Raw genomic sequence first — 20,424 nt, forward strand, 5'->3', positions numbered from 1 at the left:
GAGTTAGCTTTGAGTTAGAAAAATTGGGATTCAAATTCTGCCTTTGACACATGAGCAAATTATTTTGAGGCATACCCTCCAGTATGCCGGTGAGTCTTCTATATCCTTAAAATTTCATGTTTCCTAAATAACACAACTCAAATGATTTTCACATTGGAGGTTTCCTTCACCAATGAGATCATAAGTCTGGATAAAAGAAATCTCAAAATGAAGTTTAGCAAACAGAATGAGGGCAATTTAAAATGATACTAAACTATTTTTAAAATTCAGTCATGTATTATGGGATCCACTAGACAACTAAATAATTTTGTTTCTGATTTCTTCTTTACTTGACAAAATACATCTTCTTTTTTAACATTCTGAATATTAATCTTTGCTTTGCTAGTGAATTTGATTGAGATTCTGAAATAACCCTATCAATTAGAAAAATTGTTCCCATGATGAGCAACAGAAGTCCAGTGTTCAATGAGCCAAAAGAATGCAACTAAAGGAGGAATGAGATCATTTGGATGTGCTAATGTATTTACCGAAGCCACAAAGACATCTCCAATCATTTCAACGGAATCCCATTCTGATACTCGACTGGCCAAAGCAATCTGGAACATAGAATGACACTGAAGGATTTCTTTAATGCGATAAAACACCATCTTTAGCTTCCTTTCACTCAAAACCTTTGGTTCCATTTCTGAAAGTGGCTTCTCATATTGCTAGAGTGATAAAAAAATAAAATAAATCATATAAATTACTTGATAGGTAGTACATATAAGTACATAAAAGTATGTTTTTGAAAACTTCATTAATTTACAAAACTGTAACAGCTTACAAAAATACAATAATGATATTTTAGGTACCTCTAATATCCTTTTAAGAGCATCCACATAGTTTTTTTCACTATCAACAACTGAACCCAAAATATATCTTCTTACAACCTATGGAAAATTTGAAAACATTATTAGAGAAAATTGCTTCAAATGTATGTATCATATAGGTAGCAGAAAATAATCTCTATTTTAACTTTGGGGATATTTATTGTCTTATTATCACTATTGTTTTAATATAGAAAATTGACAACGATTTTTTAACATGTCTGTTCGCCAGAAAGACACAAAGAATCAATAATTTATAATTATTGTAGTGTAAAACATGTTACAGGATCAAGACATTATTTTTAACATGTATTATATAAATCTACCCCAGACATCTAACTCAATTTTGCATCTTAACTCAGAGGGTGAGCTATTCTAACTGATCAGTGATTGCAAATTCAGCTAACACACTATCTCTAAGGCAGGCTTAAACCAACCTCAACATTTATCCATCCAACTTGCTATCATCCTGCCTCAGCACATTTCACCACTGTCCTATATGCCTCAGTTTTGTTTTTTTTTTGCCTTTTGTTCTAAGAATGCTATCACAGGATAAGGACTAGTCCAGTCCCTTCATTTTATAATTGAAACTGAGACCCAGAGAAGTTAATTGACTTAACCAAGCTCACAGAAGTGGTATGCATCAGAAGCAGGATTGAAATTTAGATCCTCTGTACTAAAAGGATGTAATGGTTCACCGTTTTTACTATTCTTGAGACCAAAACTCCCTTCCCTCAAACCACTCCCCGAATGTACTGTCTGTCTCCCTCAATTAGAATATAAGCTCCTTGAGGATGGAATTAGAGTTTTACATTCATAAAAGCAACAATAATTCATTTTCACAAAGAATTTTCCTCAACAATAATCATAAGAAGACCAAAGACATAATTATCCCTATTTTATAGTAGAAGAAACTAATTTTGATAGACTTCATCACACAAAGTGATAATACAGCTCTTGTGTATTAGAGTGAAGACCTTCACTCAGCTCTCTTGCTTCTGAATTTCATATGCTCTATTCACTGTACAACATTGCCTAGCAAAAATCTTTATTTTCTGAGAAAGTAATATGCTGGGGCACAAGGAAGAACAAATGAAAGGAACTTTGCCTAAGTGTTCAATTAAAATACAATAAATGTATAATAGCTAGCATTATTGGAAGATAAACATATTATATAGTATGGTACAATCTTCCTCACAGTCAAAATATGTAATTTTTAAAAACTTATACTTTTCATTTTTCCCCTTGGGGCATGATTTGTTCTCTACATGGATATTTTCTAATCTCATGCAAAAGCTACATTGGATAAGTCTAGTCCATTCTACAGTTGAGCATTTTTGGCACTTTTATAGAGCCAAAGGGGAATATCTCTTCACATATAATTTTAGTGCATAATTTTTTTGTTCATAAGTAGCATACTTGATTGTAAATAATACAACAGAATGACTAATAAAAAGTTAAATCCAAAATAATTTCCTCAGCCTCTCTTTATCTCTATCAAGCAAGTTGGGCTATAATTATTTAAGCATCCTACACTACCACCTAGTGGATAAAAGAAGCATAATCATCAAACTAAGAAAATTCCAGTTTGGAAAAAATATTTATACTTTTTCATAAGCTAAACTGTCTACCGTTCCAATATTATCACAGCAAGTGCAACTATGATGGGCTGAACACATTGTTAGAATGCCATACAAATGTTTGCCAAAAAAAACCTATTTTATGGAGAATTCACACAGAGCAAGCACTCACAAGGAGTGACAACAGGATACCCTGAAGGTCTTATTGAAGAACTTTAGAACTGATTGTACACCATGGGAGACACTAGCACAGGACTGCCCAGCATGATGTGCCCTCATCAGTGGGGGGGGGGGGGTTGCATTCTGTGAGGAGGGAAGAACTGAAGTAGCTCAAATGAAATGTGACATTTGTAAACTTAGAGTAAATACCCCAGGTGTTCACGTGGACTATTTGTGCTCAACTTTAGGTACGGCATTCCAAGTTTGTATTGCTCTGATCAGCCATAGTCTTACACACTAATTTGTCTTAAAAATAGCGATGTCGCTTTGGTCTTCTTTGATAATGAAGAACAAGAATCAACCAAGAATAATTTTTTCTTTATCAGAGAATTCAACCTTATACTGAAGAGATATCAGAAGTGTTCTTAATTAACCCAGTCTTCTAATTCATTTAAAAGAGTATATGTCTGAGGGTGGGATAAGGAGAAGTAAACTATCTATGATCAACATTTACAGAATCTCAGAGCTGAAAAGATCTCAGAGGTCATCTACAGATGTTCATCCTTTTTATAAACAATAAGCATTATCATAATATAGACAATCATTCAATCTCTTCTTGAAGACCTAAGGTCTTCAAAAATGAGGGAGAACTCATTCCTGAGAAAATTCATTTCCTCTTTTGGATGGATTTAATTATTAGGAACAGGACAACTAGGTGATGCAGTGGATAAAGTACTGGGTCTGGATTTAGGAAACCTGAATATAAATCTGGTTATTAGCTGTGTGACCCTGGGCAAGTAACTTAACCTCATTTGCCTCAGTTTCCTCATTTATAAAATGAGATGGAGGAGGAAATGGCAAATTGCTGTAGTATCTCTGCCAAGAAAATCCCAAATAGAGCCATGGAGAGTTGGACATGACTGAAATGACTCGACAACCACAATTATTAGAAAGTTTTCCCTTATTTCAAGCACAAATCTTTTTTACAGTTTTGCACTCTGAATCCAAGTGAAAAATGTCTGAACCTTCTTCCTAGTCTGTCTAATGTTTTGAAAAGGCTATGATTTATTCCACCCCCTAAATTTCTTCACCAGATTAAAAAATTGTCCCTTCAATTTATCTTTATCCATGGAGGACAAATTTCCCAACACTTAAGAGATGAGGAACTAAGGCCTTAAATGATTTGTCCAAGGTCACACAGATAATCAGGAGATTTAATCCCAGGTCCCCTACCTTTAAATCCTATTCTCTTTCCATTTATATCCAAATCAGATTTTAAAGTTCTTTTTTAAAACCTGCCTATTTATCCCTTGGCATTGTGGACATTTTTTATCCTTAATCTCTAATGTCTGATGAATAATAAATTAAATAATTAGATAAATTAGACAAATAATAAATTTTGGCATCTAATTTGACCAAGGAGACTTTCTGACATTTATTACCTCTATTTTCCATCTCCTTATCTATAATTTTATCATGTCACCCATTTAGAAAACCATAGAGCATAGCATATTCCTGGAATCAGGAAGACCTGAATTCAAATTCTATATTAGACACTTATTAGCTATGTGACTGTAAGCAAGTCAATAAAAGCTCTCAGTGCCTCATTTTCCTCACTGTAAAATGAGGATAAGGATCATACCTAATCTCACAAGTTTGATATGGGAATCAAATGAATTCATACATATGAAAATTTTGCAAATCTTAAAATAGCTTTGTAAATGCTAATTATTAATAACAGTAGTAGAATTAGTATTATTCTCACCCATAAAACCAAACCTTTCTACAGGCAATATAAACTAGAGTTGAAGAATCACTAGACTCAAAGTTAATAGATCTGAGTTCTAATTTTGGTTGTGCCATCAACAAGTTTTGTGATACTGGGAATGTCTTTTCCCATCTTAGAGTCACCTTTTGATGTTCCTCATCTCTCTCTCTCTCTCTCTCTCTCTCTCTCTCTCTCTCTCTATATATATATATATATATATATATATATATATATATATATATATATACCCCAATAAGGGCCTACGCTTATAGTATAATGGATAAAGAAAAAAATGAGAGAATGCTTTGAAAATATTAAGTCAACACAACAAACATGGCTTCACAACATAGGTGGTGATGTTCAGTTTTCTTATAATGCAAAATATACTAACTTGCTGCTGGGATAAACCTTCAGGCATTGGTGTCATAATTGCCTCTGTGTGCATGCAATCAACATCAATAAATAAATTTAGTTCTTCCTCCGGGAGACAAGATCTGTGTTCTAAAAATAAAAAATTAATTTTTTAAAAATGATTAAATTTTTTATAAATTGTTTTAATGGAAATTTATTTTAAATTATATAGTACATTGAAATAGGTATATACATATATGACTTTTAAATTTCAGTTCCTTATAGAATATACTTCAAGAAAATTCCTATTGCCCTTCACATAAAAGTTGAGAGAGCATTTTGACAACACATAACTTTACTAAAATGAAGACTTGAGACAGCTATAGGTGGCTCAGATCATAGAACACTGGCCTTAGAGTCAGGAGGATGGGAGTTTGAATTCAACCTCAGACATTTGCCACTCACTAGCTGTGTGACCTTGGACAAGTCACTTAACCCTGATTGCCTCACATACCGGGCCATCTCCAGTCACCCTGATTCATATCAGAGCCAGATGGCTCTGGAGGAGAAAGTAAGGCTGGTGACTTAGCACAGCACCCAATCACTCAAATCTAATTCACATTCTTATTATGGCATCACTTACCTGATGCTGTGGTCTTCTTCGAAAATGAAGGACAACCATTATTATTAAAATGAAGACTATAATATTAGTTATTCTAAAGAAATAGTAGAAAAATGATGAATGTGGAACTCAGAAAGACTTAATTTCAAATCCAGGCTTATTGTTGAGTGATCCTGGGAAAGTCACATAGGTTGTGACTGTCTTAATTTATTTATCTGTAAAAACAACTATCTCACAGTTTTGCTATGATGCTCAAATTCCATAGTATTTGTAAAGCATCTTCTTTTTTACATCACCCACATCCCCCCAGTATGCCTCACATAACAAATAATTTTTTAAATGAAGAGAAAAAAATCCATTAAACACAAATAACACAACCCACCAAAAACCAGATGGTACATGTAATATTCCATACTCATGGACTGTTACTGTGACTCTGAAAAGGATAAAGAGGGGGATATTTTTTCATGTCTCTTCTTTGAAGGCTAAGACCATAATTTTACAATAGTCATTTTTAATTGATTTGTGATTGTTTTTTCCACTTACATTATTGTGTTCATTGTGGATACTTTCCTTGGTTTTGCCTACTTCACTTTGAATCAGTTCATGTAAGTCTTTCAAAGTTTTTCTGTGTTCATCATGTTCATAATTCTTTCAGATTCTGTTATACAGATACAAATTGCTTGATCATTCCCCAGTCAATGGGAATCGACTTTGAATAGTCTTTTTAGCCTTAAGATGTAGTTCATGATACAGTGAGTTTGATGATAAATAAGCAATAAGGCTCTAGTTTCATAATCCAAAATCTATCCCTCCCATTATCCACATATGAATACAAAACCAAAGGAAACTTAAAATATAACAGTCTAGCGTTCTCCTTTAAAAGAGAGCTCTCATTAAGAGTTCAGAAATGTTCAATTTCCCAAATCCTAAAGTCTCTAAGAATTTAGGTGCTTACTAATTGGGTGCTTTGAAGTTGGAAAAAGTTTTGAGAAATTGGCACTTAAAGCCAAATACATTAAATTATTAAGAGTTCACTGACAAGAGAAGCATGGTGGGAAAGGGTTGGATTGGGAGTTAGGATATCCAGGTTTGAGGTTCAGCTCTGCTTCTAACTAGCTCTATAATCCAGGACTTAAGTTCTTTGAACCTATTTTTTTCTGCAAAACTACAGGGATCAACTAATAATCTTTAACATCCACATCTGCTCTAACAGTAGACATTTTAAAAAATATCAGTTGACTGACTAACAATGTGATTATCTAAGTCTCATTCTATGACCCAAGAGGTCACCTAGAACAGTCTGTTATACACATGAAAAAGCTGAGGACTATAGAGACTAAGTGGCCAGAACTACAAAGGTAGCAAGTTGCAAAACCATGCCTTCTAGCCATAAATTCAGTTCAGTTTCCACTGATGGGCACATCATCTTAAACACCATGAGCATATTTCAACATTTAGTTTGGGGATTGTCTAATTCAAGTCCCTAATTAATATATGCTCTTCCATATCCTATGATAATATCAACTAAATGCTATGCCATTAGTAAATAATTAAATCTACTCTATATATGAACATCACCAAATTGTCAATATCAAAATCAAAATAATTACATACTTTATAGTTGAAAGTGGAAAAGCTTTACACAGTCAGTTAAAACAAGACCTAGAGCTGACTGTGGCTTAGATCATGAACTTCTTAATGCAAAAGTTCAAAATTAAGTTGAATAAGGTAAAGAAATCTATCAGATCATATGGGTATGATATAAATATTATATATTATATATAATATATTGTATATATAATTATATATTATAAATATTAACTAGGAATGATGATTTAAGGGACAGATATGGTAGACAAAGGTTCAAAATATTATACAGGAAGCAGCATCAAAAAACATTCCAAAGGAAAAAAGAGCAAGAAAGCAAAATTGTCTGATATGACTTGACAAATAACTGAAGAAAGATATACTCAATTTAATTCAGAATTTCAGGGAATAACAAGGAGAAATAAGATTTTCTTAAATGAGCAATGCAAAGAAATAAAAGAAAGCAATATAACAAGACAGATAAGAAATCTCTCCAAGAAAAGTAAAGACATTAAGAAAATGTTTCATGAAAATATAGGCATGAAGACAAAAATGGAAGGAATTTAACAGCAGTAAAAAAAGATTAAGATAAGGTGGAAAAAATACAAAATAATTATACCAAAAGGTTTTTAATATCAGGATAAATCTTATTGGTGTGGTTAGTGATCTAGAGCCAAATATTCTGAAGAATGAAGTCAAGTGGGCTTTAGGAAGTAGAGGTGATGGAGTCCCAGATGGGCTACTTAAAGTCCTAAAAGATGATACTGTTAGTGTTTTACTCAATATACCAGCAATTTAGAAAATTCAAAAGAGGCTATTGAACTGGAAAAGATCAGTATACATCCTAAACCTCAAGAAGAGAAATGCCAAATAATGTTATCATATATCATATCAAAATATCATAATTTGCACTCATTTCACACACCAACAAGGTTATGCTAAGCAAAGAGCAAGCTGATTTTTGCAGAGGCAGGGGGACTTGAGACCAAATTGCCAAAATTAGCTGGATTATGGAGAAAGCAAGAACATCTGCTTCAATGACCTCAGTTAAAGCCTTTGACTGTTTGAAGTACAACAAAATATGTCAAGGATTGGAAGTATCGAATCATCTTATTTGTCTCCTGATGAATTTTTATTTGGAGCAAAAAGCAACAGAAGTGAACATGGAACAACTGATTGTTTTAAGATTGGAAAAGGAGTATGACAAGGCAGCATATTATAATGTGAAATTCCAGACTGGACAAATCAAAAGCTGAAATTAAAGTTTCCAGCAGAAATATCAACAATATCAAATATGCAGATGATACCACACTGATGGAAGAAAGTGAAAGAGAATTTAGAAGCTTCTTGATCAGATAAAACAGGAGAGTGTAAAAGCTGGCTTATAATTTAATATTAAAAAAAGATCTTGGTCACTTGACCCATCATTTCTTGACAAATTGAGGGAGGAAAAAAATGGAAGTCATTTCAGTTTTTTTTATTCTAAATAAAGAAAGAACACTGTAATAAAAAGATGCTTACTCCTTGAAAGGGAAGTTATGAAAAAGTTGGACAGTATACTAAAAATCAGAGACATCTCCATGTCGACAAAAGTCCATTTAGTCAAAGCTATGGCTCTTCCTGTAGTAATATATAGTTGTGAAAACTTGAGTGACACAGAGGTAATGCTTTTGAATTATGGTGCTGGAAAACATTGGAGAGTCCCCTGGATCACAAGGAGATCAATCAATCAATACTTAAAGAAATTAATTCAGGGGCAGCTAGGTGGTGCAGTAGATAGAGCACCGGCCCTGGAGTCAGGAGGACCTGAGTTCAAATCCAGTCTCAGACACTTAATAATTACCTAGCTGTGTGACCTTGGGCAAGTCATTTAATACCATTGCCTTACAAAAAGCAAAAAACAAAATCAAAAAAGAAAAACACTAATTCAGACTATTCATTAATCACTGGAAGGTCAAATGCAAAAAACTGAAGCTTAAATATTTAACCACATAATGAAAGATGTTGAGAAGAATGAAAGTAAAAGGAAAAGAGGGTAGCAGAGGATGAGAGGACAAATAGGGTCATGGAAGAAATGAGTTTTATCAGACTTCAGGAAATATGAGAAGAAAGAAGGGCATTGGGGGCGGCTAGGTGGTGTAGTGGATAGAGCACTGGCCCTGGAGTCAGGAGGACTTGAGTTCAAATTCAGCCTCAGACACTTAATAATTGCCTAGTTGTATGACCTTGGGCAAGTCACTTAACTCCATTGCCTTGCAAGGAAAAATCCCCAAATCCCAAAAAATCCCAAAAAGAAGAGCACTGTGCCAAGTATTGAAAAAACAAAAAAAGTAAAAGATAGTCTTTGTCCTTAAGAAGTTTACAATCCAAAATCTTCTCTTGAAAGACATTGTGGTATAGTGGTTATCACTGGAATAAGGCATTCAATTCAATAATTTAATAAGGATTTAAAGAATAACCACAGTGTATGAGTCACTGTACTAGGAACTAGGGATAAAAATGAGATAGTCCCTTTCCCCAAAGAGCTTACATTCTACTGAGAGAAAATACTTTTAAAAAACAATAGAAATATACAAATAAATACAAAGTGAATAGAAATTAAGCTGAGAAGAGGAAGAATATTAATAACTGAGGAAGAATATTCAAAGTACTCCTGTAGTAAGTGGTACCTAAGATGCTCTTTGAAAGAATCTAAGACAGAAATGAGATGGGAGAGTGTTCTAGGTGTGAAAGATGATCAGTGCCAGGCCCTGGAAATGGAAGGTGAGATGTTGTGTTGAAGGAAATTAATTTGGTTTGGAAATGAGAGAATGGGGGCAAAGCCAAGATGGCAGCCTAAGGACAGGAATTCCCAGAAACTCTTCCCCCCAAAAAACCTCAAAAATCATAGAATTTTGATTCTAATCATATTTTAGAGGACCAGAACCCACATAAAGACTGAGAAAAGCAATTTCCCAGTCCAAAACAACTTGGTAGATCCATGGGAAAGTCTCCTCCACTGGACCAGGAATTGAAAAAAGTCCAGCATAGTTGGACCATAGTCATGCCAGGCTGCACCACAGCAAACCAGCTCCAGACTTTCAGGAATAGCCCATGGGACACCTGAGTCCCTATGTTGGCCTGTATCCATGGCAGCAGGAGTAGTTTCCAGACCTCTTGACTGGGGAGCACCAGGGATGGTTTGGAGGATTGTCAGGAGAACTCTGCCACACCTGAGCACAGAGCCTGGGCCAGTGCTGGCCTCAGGGCAGCCCCACTGGGGGAACCTGTGGAGTCACCCAGCAGCTGCTCCCAGAGTGCTCAGTCCACTGTAAAGGACTGTAAGGGTGTGGGGAGACTGAAGAAGTATCTCTGCTATCCCTGGGGCAGGACTCTGCTGCTTTACACATACTCAGATCCAGGTCACAGTCTGGGCCCCCCCATACTACCATGGAAGAGCAGGGCCTCTCCTTACAGCTCCAGGGCAGAGGGCCATGCTTGTGGTCTTCCACAGACCAGAGTACAGGACACAAGAGTGGTCAGAGTCTCTCATAAGACCCTGAAAGAATTGGGGTCCAAGGAAAGGGTGTCCTAATAATCCCCAAAAGTCTTGAAAGCACAGTATATCAGTCATAGGCTGAGGAAATGAGCAAACAACAGAAAAAGAAGAACCTGACCACAGAGAATTACTTTGGTCCCATGGAGGATCAAAATACACACTCAGAAGATGATGACATCAAAGCTTCTGAATCCAAAACCTCCAAGAGAAATAGAAATTTATCTCAGGCTATGGAAGAGCTCAAAAAAAGTCTGAAAAGCAAGAAATAAGAAAGGTAGAGGAAAAATTGGGAAGAGAAATGAAAGTGTTGCAGATATATCATTAAAAGAAGTTAGGAGCTTGATGAAGGACATGCAAAAAATACTGAAGAAAATAACATAAAAAAAAAGTAGTTTGGGTCAAATGGAAAAAGCAACCCAAAACATCAAAGAGGAGAAGAATGCCTTTAAAAAGTAGAATTAGCCAGTTGGAAAAGGAGATAAAAAAGTTATCTGAAGAAAATAACTCATTCAAATATAGGATGTAGCTAAGTGAAACTGATGACTTTGCAAGAAATCAAGAAACAATAAAACAAAACCAAAACAAAGAAAAACTAGGAGAACATCTCATTGGAAAAACACGTGACCTAGAAAATAGATTCAGAAGAGATAATTTAAAAATTATTGAGCTACCTGAAAGTCATGGTCAAGAAAAGAACCTAGACTTCATTTTTCAAAAAATAATCCAGCAGAATGCCCTGAAATCCTCAAAGCAGAGGGTAAACTAGAAATTGAAGGAATCCAGCAATCACCTCCTGAAAGAGATTCCCCTCCAGAAAAAAAACTCCCAGGAAATTTATAGCCAAATTCCAAACCTCCCAACAATGAGAAAAAAAACTACAAGTAGCCAGAAAAAAAAAAACAATTTAACTACCATGGCACTATAGTCAGGATTACATAGGATTTGGCAGTATCTACATTAAGGACTAGAAGGGTTTGAAATATGATATTGCAGAAGACAGAAGAACTTGGATTACAACTGGGAATCAACTGCCCAGCAAAACTGAATATCCTCTTTCAGGGAAAAAAATAGACATTCAAGGAAAAAGGAAACTTTCAGACTTTCCTGTTAAAATGACCAGAGCAGAACAGAAAGTTGCTCTTCAAGTACAGGACTCGGGTGACACAAATTGAGGATGGGCAGGAAGGAATATTTATGAGGGATTTAATAAAGTTTAATGGTGTATATTCCTTCATGGGAAGAAGACATTGATAACTCATATGAACCTTCTCAATTATAAGAGCAGTTAGAAAGAGCACAGGAGGGAGCTGAATATAACAGTATAATATAGTATTAAGATGGAGTCAAAAAAAAATAAAAATAAAAGATGGAGTCAATGGGTAATAAAGGAAAGTACTGGGAGAAAGGGAAAGGAGAGGTAGAATGTGATAAGATATTTCACACTAAAGAGTCAAGAAAATGCTTTTGCAATGGAGTGGAGGTAAGGGGGAATGAATGAGCTTTCATTCTCATCAGAAATGGCTCACAGAGGAAATAATACACACTCTTAATAGGATATAGAAATCTATCTTACCCTAGAGGAAAAATGAGAAGAAAGGGATGGAATAAGGGGGACAGGGGAAGGGGAAGGAGAAGGGGAGAGTAGGTGGTAGAAAAGAGGGAAGATTATGGGAGAGGCTAGTAAGAAAAAAACACTTTTGAGAAGGGACAGGGTAAAAGGAGAGAGAGAGAGAGAGAGAGAGAGAGAGAGAGACAGACAGACAGAGAGAGAGAGAGAGAGAGACAGACAGAGAGAGAGAATAAAATAAATGGGAGTGGGGAGGAATAGAATGGAGGGTAATACAGTTAACAATAGTAACTATGGGAAAAAGATATTGAAGCAACTTTTCTGATGGACTTATGATAAAGAATGCAACCCATCCCAGAGATAAGAGTCAGTGATATCTGAACACAGACTGAAGTTCCCTTTTATTTTTCTCAGTTCATTTCTCTTGAGGTTTCTCTTTTTTTTTGGGGGGGGGGGAGTTTATATTTACTTTCACAACAAAATTATTGTGATAATGTGAAAATTAATAAATAAATCCCCCAAAAAAGAAAATGGGAGAATTATGTATGCTATCTAGAAAGATTATAAAGAATTGTAAATGCCCAATAGATAAGTGTATTTTTAGAGGTAATAGATGAATTGGAGGAATCTCTGACACTTACCAAGTACATGACTATGAGTAAATCACTTATCCACTTACTGTCCTCAATCAACTCTAAATTACAAACAAATTGCCCATCCATATGACTGACATCTAAAGCATGTGGTCAGATCTTGTAGTTAGATTAAAGTTTTGAGTGAAACTAAAACTAAAATAAAAATCCCCCTGGAAAGAGTGAAATTTTACATCTTTTTGGCTAACTTAATTTTTTTCAATAATTTATGACTTTTCCATACTTAATTTTTTCCAATGATTTGTGACTTAACATCCTAGCTGTGAGATCATAAGGTAGGAAATGCTTAGAATGGAAACTTCTTACACCACAGCAAACTGGCATTTCTTCTATAAATGAGTTTTCTTAAAACACTCATGAGGGGCTGCTAGGTGGCTTAGTGGATAAAGCACCAGCTTTGGAGTCAGGAGTACCTGGGTTCAAATCTGATCTCAGACACTTAATAATTTCCTAGCTGTGTGGCCTTGGGCAAGCCACTTAACCCCATTTGCCTTGCAAAAATCTAAAAAAAAAAAAAAACGATCATGGAAAAATTGAGAGGCTAAGAAGTTTTCCTAGTTTACATGAATTATCTCTTATCTGTCAATTAAAATTAGGACCATGTTGCTTTCCATCAGTGTAGCCACAATGTTTTTTGGGGATTTTTTTTGTTTTTTATTTACTTTTATTTTAGAATGTATTAGAGGATTTTATTCTCTGTGATATAAACACAAATGTGCACAGAGTTGACATAATCTTTTTTATTTTACAAAAAAAAAAGGATGGACAGAAACATTTACAAATATCCTTCAGTAGTTTTTTTTTTAAAAAGTCATAAATGAAATCAGCAATTCTATATGTGTGTCTACTCGTCATCTCTGAATAATACATAAGCTAGTATTACCTAGGAATTAGAACCTGCCTAAGTATTGAAATTTACCCAGGCCAGTTCCTCATTCTTTAAAAATACACCACAGTGATAGCTTAGACCACTGTGCCTTTTATAATTTAAGACAATTTGAGAAAAGCAAATGCTTATTTCCTCATTAAGAAACAAAACTACTTTCTTGTCATAATCCAGTATCAAAAATATTTCACAGTTTGATTTACCTTTAGCCAAGGGTAAAATTAAACTCTCCTATACCTAGATGAATTTTTTTGGCATTCAGTAGTTCCAGAAGCAAATTCTGTCTGAACTTCAACTGAGTATATACCAGCAGAGTATCCATAACTAGGTGCTAATAAAAAAAAAATATGTCAGCAGACTGGCTGAAGTCCATGTGTTAACAAAAAAGAGATCAATATAAAATGTTCACCAACATCATTCTTGGAAATTTTGCCAGTCGGGTATAGTGAAACCTGATTGGTTCCTTCAGTATTTATCATATTCATTATGAAGATGCAAACATCAATAGATTTCTTCAAGGTGTTTTCCAATTTTGGCTTTTAGCTTTCTAAAACGTAAAAGATCTTCTCGTCCAATTTCAGGCATTTTTTCTTCCCACGATTTAATTTCATTTGCATAATGAATTTTATCATCTTGAGCAAGTTGCATCTATACCTGCTTCTGAAATAATGACAGAGCTTTCCACTCTTCATTTAAAACCTTCATCATCTCCTGTGATGAAAGTCCTTTTGATTCCTTAAAGTATTCAGAAATAAAAATATTATAACCTGAACGAGGTTTTTTGGGCTTTCCAAAGACAATTAACTCCCCTTTTTTCTTCATTATTTCTTTTCTAGCCTTTTTGCGACGCTTTTCTTCTTTCAAACTTTTTTTTCTCATAGGATTAAGCTCTGCTTTATACTTAAGAGACCTCCTCTTTGTATACTTTAAAATCTGCTTTGGTGGACTCTTCAAATTCTTTCTTCAGTGATTCTGGAAGCTCCCTCCAAGCTTCAGCAAGCTTCTTTATTATCTCTTTGCTTTTCAAATCTGGATTTTTGTTCTTTGAATATGGGTCGTTGTTCCATTGTAAAACGAATGTATGCAGTCAAAGGCTTCTTTGGAGCATTAGATAAGTACAATCTTTCATAAACCATTCCAATCCACAGATAGCACTGGCCCGAGGCGGCGGCGGGGCCAGGCCCGGGCCCGGGCCCCGCTCCCGTCCTCCCCGCGGCCGGCAGAGGCGACGGCGCCGGCGGCTCCCGAGCGCGCTGGGGTCCGACCGCGAGCAGCCTGCGGGCCCCGCTGCGCAAGAGCCATTGTAGCCACAATGTTTTGCATGGTACTTACTATTCTTTTTGTTAAACACCCAATCAGTTGAATGTTCATCCTAAGAATAGTTTTTGTCAGAAGTTTGAGGAGTAGAAGGATATAAAAAAGGGGTCAGGGAAAAAGTCTGAGGAGGAGAAGGAAATAAAAAAAAGGGTCAAGGAAGAAGGGTAGAGAATCATGATTTTTTTCATACCTAGACACAAGAAGAACAGAAAAAAGTCTTCACTTTGGAGAATCTCCATCATTCACTGAGTATATTTTAATTCTTCTATCATCTCCCCATAGTAGAAATACATAAAAATATCATTTTCTCCATGAACTTGTTCTCCTTAAGGAGGATCTTGACTTGTTTCACAGGTAGTCACAAGTAAGGTATAATAATTACATCATTATCAATGTACCCACCCTTGACATAGTGACAAACACCTCTATAGACACTGACCATTGGAAACAAATGATTTAGTCCGGATAAATGAGCGGCCTTTCTTCACAGCAGCTTTGGTTTTTTCAAGGCCATCTTTGGTACCTTCTTTTGCTGCACGCATGAGTTTTTGCATCTGCAAGAGAGGAAAAAGCTAAGTCATTAATTTGGTGCTTATTGATCCATTTAATGAATATCCATATACATCTTAGAATAGATCTCAACTTTCAACTAGCTTTTTAAAAAAAAGAATATTGTCAAATTGGTCCAAATTCATCTTTTGAATGGATAGTTTACTTAAAATATTCATTATTCAACAAATATTTAAATATATTACATATTTATATAGTATATATATATATGTGGAAGTGTCTCTCTTTCTTGTGAGGCACCATTCAGGTACCAGTTGAATGAAGCCTTTCTTAATTCCCCTACCTGATAATTGAAATCTCTATCCTCAGATTTTTAGAGCATTGTACTTTGATCTTTTTGCTTAGATCTCACTTTTCTACTCATCATATTATTTGTATTACTGCTATTTTTGTATCCATTTTCCCACTTCCCCATTAGATTGTTAATAAGCCTTACGCCATTGTGTCCCTAGGATGGAAAGAAAAGCATTGGAACGTAAATATTTAATACATTCTTATTTAATTTATCCGAGTGATATCAAGTCAAAAGTTCTGACATTTTGTTGTTCAGTTGCTACAATCCATTTGGGATTGTCTTTGCAAAGATACTGGAGCATTTGCCATTTCCTTCTCCAGTTCCATTTTACAAATGAGGACACTGAGGCAAATAGGATTAAGTGGCTTGTCCAGGAACATAGGGCTAGTAAGTGTCTGAGGCCAAAGTTGAACTCAGGTTTTCCTGATTCCAGGCCTGGATTTCTGCCCACTGTGCACCTAGCTTTACATATACATTCATGAAGGAATTTTATAATGCAGTTAATATCCAATTGTGATATTAACTAAATAATTCATTTCTAAATTTCTACATTTGTTCAAATTTGACAAGAATCAAATGGCTTTATATAAAAAATAAATAATTCTAACAATTGATTCTACTTGATCTCTGAAGAGTTTTCCCTTCTTGTAATTCTCTATTTTTTTCCTATAATAATAATAATCATATTCCATTTTTCTCTTTTTTTAAATTTTCTTTATCTCTGGTTCCTTTTCCTTCTTTCAACTCCTCACTTGGAGTTATCTTTAAAATTCATTCAACTCTTTACAGTTTCTCTACATTTTAGTTTCAGTTCTTTACATTTTCTCCTTGGAGAGTTCACTTGCTCTTATGACTTCAGCAAGTATCTCCATGCTATGATCTCTAAATACAAATGTCCAAGATTATCTTCCACCAATATACCTTCTTTCTAGCTACCTGCAGAATCCCCATCAATCAAGAATGAACTCATTCCATCACATCCCCAGTAAGTTCCCATTCCTAACTTCTCATCATTTCAAATATCTCCCACAGACTTGAAATCTTAGATCTATCTTTATTATATATAAAATATATATATATATATGTATTATATATAATTACATATACATTATATCTAATTAGATATATTATAAAGAATCAGTTGCCAAGTCCTGAAAATTCATATCTATTACCTTTTCTTCTGCCCTCCTTATTTTTTATATTTCTAATATTAGTCATCAAGACCTTTCTCATTCATTCCTGTACTACTAATATATAATCCAAATTGATTTTCCTGCCCCTACTTTCTCCTTTTCCAAACCATCCTATCAGGCAAATCTTTCTACAGAATTTCTTTTGTCTCATTACTCCCTAGCAAAAGAATCAATCATTATTCCTTAAATCTTCTGGTTTAAAAATAAAGTTCTCTAAATTCAAGTTTTTTCATACTCCATCTTAGTTTACCTAATCAACCTGATTTCTCATTATGACTCACTGTTAACCTTTTTATAATCCTTATAATGGTTTCCAATCCCACTGCCAAAACTTGAAATATTTTTCATCATTATTCAAAAATGTTTTAACATTTTTGGAGACCCACTTATTCCACAGTTATTCCCTCAATACTTGGCCTTCTTGGGATTCTTACAGTAATTCATTATGCATTATGCCCAATATTATGCCCAAACATCCCTTCTTCTATATGTTTCACATACAAAAGCAAACAAATCCTACTTAATAACTAAATACCATAATATCATCCTTAGACCCATGATATTGTCATAATAGAATCAAGGCTATTGATATTTTATCCTGAAAACTGGAAAATATTCTTAAATTAATCAATCTTATTCAATATAGCACTATTCAGCAAATATAAGTCAAAGGGAGGAGATGAACAAAAAATGGAGAAGACCAAATGAAAGTAAAAGTTACTTGACAATGCACTTTTAATACATATTTTAAATTATCACCTTGTTGACATTTTTAATTAAAATCGCCATCCATTTGACTGTTATTAAACAAAAAGTTTTTAAAGTGTGTTTTCAAATCATCATTTAAAATGTAGCTGGTCAAAAAGTTAACCACACTACCTTCAGCTCATGTTTTTGCTTTAGTTGCTGAATCTCTACTGCTCCCACAGTGTTTGCCATCAAATCTTTCATCTTTTTCTCATAGTGCTCCTTTAAACGGGTTAGGTCATGAGACAGCTACAGTACATAAAGAGATACAATCTTTTCAAAAAAAAAAAAACGACTGTAGTACTTTTTGACAAGCGTAAATGGAAAGTACTTCAGTAATGTCACACATGCAATTTTGTCTGAAAAATGGTGCACATATATGAGAACTTGGTTTGGCAAGAAATCTCATTCAGTGGCATGTCTTGAGTCTTTTGGTAAGCACAAATACAAATAGGTCAAGCATGCCATATGTTCTTTTTATACCGGTGATTTTGGAAAATTAAAATCCAAAAGTTGAGAGACCACAATTACTTTAGGTGAGCCAGACTGGAGACTTCTCATTGTCTTGTTATTAATAACTAAATGAAAAAAAGGGATTTTTTTAGTTCAAAATAATGCTTTCAACACTGTATGTAATAAAATGTTTTAAATGAAACTCTTGCTGTGTTTTCAATAAAATTACATTCTTTTGAGTCAACCCTGCGGCATAAAATGTAGGCAATGTGCTAAACAACTGTGAACATCCATTTTGCAGGAGCAAGGAAAAATTATAACTGATAAAGTCTTGTGTGGTCTCCAAGCTGACATAAGTTACCCTCAACATTATGGGTTTAGTTCCTTATCCAAATATCAAAATCCATTAACTATTTTTTTATTTGAGCATAAATATACATCAGAAACATAGACAAAACCAACACAGCTCCTTTAGGGCTAGCCTTTCTCATGCTTAGTCCCAGACAGTACTATTTTGGGCAGTTAAAAAAAATTAGAGTCTCTTTTTTTTTTGAGTTGAAGTTTAAAAAAAGATATGACTTCTGTTATGTTTTTAAACATTCCTTTCTGGGCTAAATCTTGATTTTAAGTTCACCCTCTCTCTAAAAGTCTGGCACCCACTATAGGGCTGAATAAATTAGTATTTTCCTTAATGGGAATTATGGAGAGAAATGCTCATCTACTCAACTTCAGCTCAAGGATGACATAATTATTTACAGTTACCAAATATATAAGTAAACAAAGGTTTCTCTAAAATAAGAGCTAAAGTTTAGACCTCCTTTCACTAAAATGTTAGTAATGTTTCAGACTGGGCACCACTGAGAAGGACCTCCAAGAGAAGTAGGTTGAATTGTTCTAGTAATGACCAGATAAATAAGATTAATAGCTCACTTTTGTATATGACTTAATGGTTATAAAGTGCCTTTACATATATTTTATGCCCTTGAAATAGGTAACACAAGCATAAAACTATCTTCCTTTGTATGAGTAAATATATGGATGTGGATGGCTTGGGGAGTGGAAACAATGATGGTTCTGGAGTCAGAAAACCCAGGTTTAAATCTCATGATTGATACTATCCATATGATTCTGGGCAAGTCACTTAACCTCATTAGTATCAATGTCTTCATCTGAAAGATGAGGGAGTTGAACTAGATGGCCTCTGAAGTCTCTTCTGTCTCTAGATTTGTGGTCTATATATATATGTGTGTGTGTGTGTGTGTGTATATATATATATATATATATATATATATATATATATATATGGTCTATACATGTGTTTCATTGGTTTTATGTACTAATTCCCTGTTGAGAAAATTCCTACCACCAATACAAGCTTTTTTAATGCTTTAGAAAATTGCCTAGGGTCATTGAGAGTTCAGTAGAATATAAAACCTGAGGTCAGGGGCTATCAAATTTTTGTACTTGTATTCCTAACATAAAAGCATTTGCTTAATAAATCCCTGTTGCTTTACTGTTTGATTTAATGATTTAAGTGACTAGCCTATGGTCATTTAAGCAGTGTCAGAGGTAGAAGCTGAACCCAAATGGCTTGTCCAAGATCATAAGTGGTAAATGCAAGGTTCAAATCCTTGCCTGCTGACCAATAGTCAAATGAGTTTCCACTATATCACATTACTTCAGTTTGCCTAAGACACTTACATAATGCCCCTACCTTTTGCAACAGAATCATAGAAGTTTAGAGTTGGAAAAGGACCTCAGCAGAAAGCTAGTCCTAACTTTTTTCCAAAGCAACACAAACAGTATGGTCCTTCCAAAGTCATTACAGATTAGACTTTATTTACTTCAATACTTCAAGGAACTATGATTTTCTCAATGTGAATACTACTTCTATTCAAGTAATCCATAATTTTTCGATTATACTCATTGGTAATATGAGTTATCTATCATAATCATAAATATTAGATTCTATATGGAGCTGTTGAAAAGTTTTTGTTGGATGACAAGGTCCAGAAAAAGCTAAAAGATTTAAATCTCATGACAAATTTAGACATCCATGATTAGTCAATATAGTGATAAGTTCCTCAACTTGGTCACCACAGGAAAAAAAGATAAAACAATTCATTAGCAGGTCCATCCTTGAAGCCTTTCTAGATTTGGGGAATAGGGAGAACTCTCCAGTAATTATGCTCAGTTGGCAAAGTCTTTGAGAACCCAGAAACACCTTTATTCTACAAAGTGGTACTTGAATGGATCAGAACTGAGAACT

The 20,424-nt window shown here is 34.5% G+C and overlaps 1 protein-coding gene and 1 pseudogene across 9 annotated transcripts in view; both read right to left on the reverse strand.

Moving 5' to 3' along the window:
• ARHGEF10 (Rho guanine nucleotide exchange factor 10) overlaps window positions 1-20,424 on the reverse strand; it is a 276,879-nt gene that overhangs the window by 132,063 nt on the left and 124,392 nt on the right. For 6 of the 9 annotated variants that reach the window (XM_074209540.1, XM_074209541.1, XM_074209539.1 and 3 more), the window contains 5 exons: window positions 17,835-17,951; window positions 15,337-15,451; window positions 4,765-4,874; window positions 852-929; window positions 528-707 (listed from right to left, as the gene is read on the reverse strand). In XM_074209540.1, the coding sequence (XP_074065641.1) occupies window positions 528-707; window positions 852-929; window positions 4,765-4,874; window positions 15,337-15,451; window positions 17,835-17,951 (600 nt within the window). The remainder of the gene's footprint in view (window positions 1-527; window positions 708-851; window positions 930-4,764; window positions 4,875-15,336; window positions 15,452-17,834; window positions 17,952-20,424) is intronic. The other 3 variants (XM_074209546.1, XM_074209545.1, XM_074209544.1) reach the window with 1 other exon arrangement.
• On the reverse strand, window positions 4,882-15,308 carry LOC141504263 (transcription factor A, mitochondrial pseudogene; annotated as a pseudogene).

The sequence above is a fragment of the Macrotis lagotis genome, chromosome 1, assembly GCF_037893015.1.
Source record: "Macrotis lagotis isolate mMagLag1 chromosome 1, bilby.v1.9.chrom.fasta, whole genome shotgun sequence".
Lineage (NCBI taxonomy): Eukaryota > Metazoa > Chordata > Mammalia > Peramelemorphia > Peramelidae > Macrotis > Macrotis lagotis.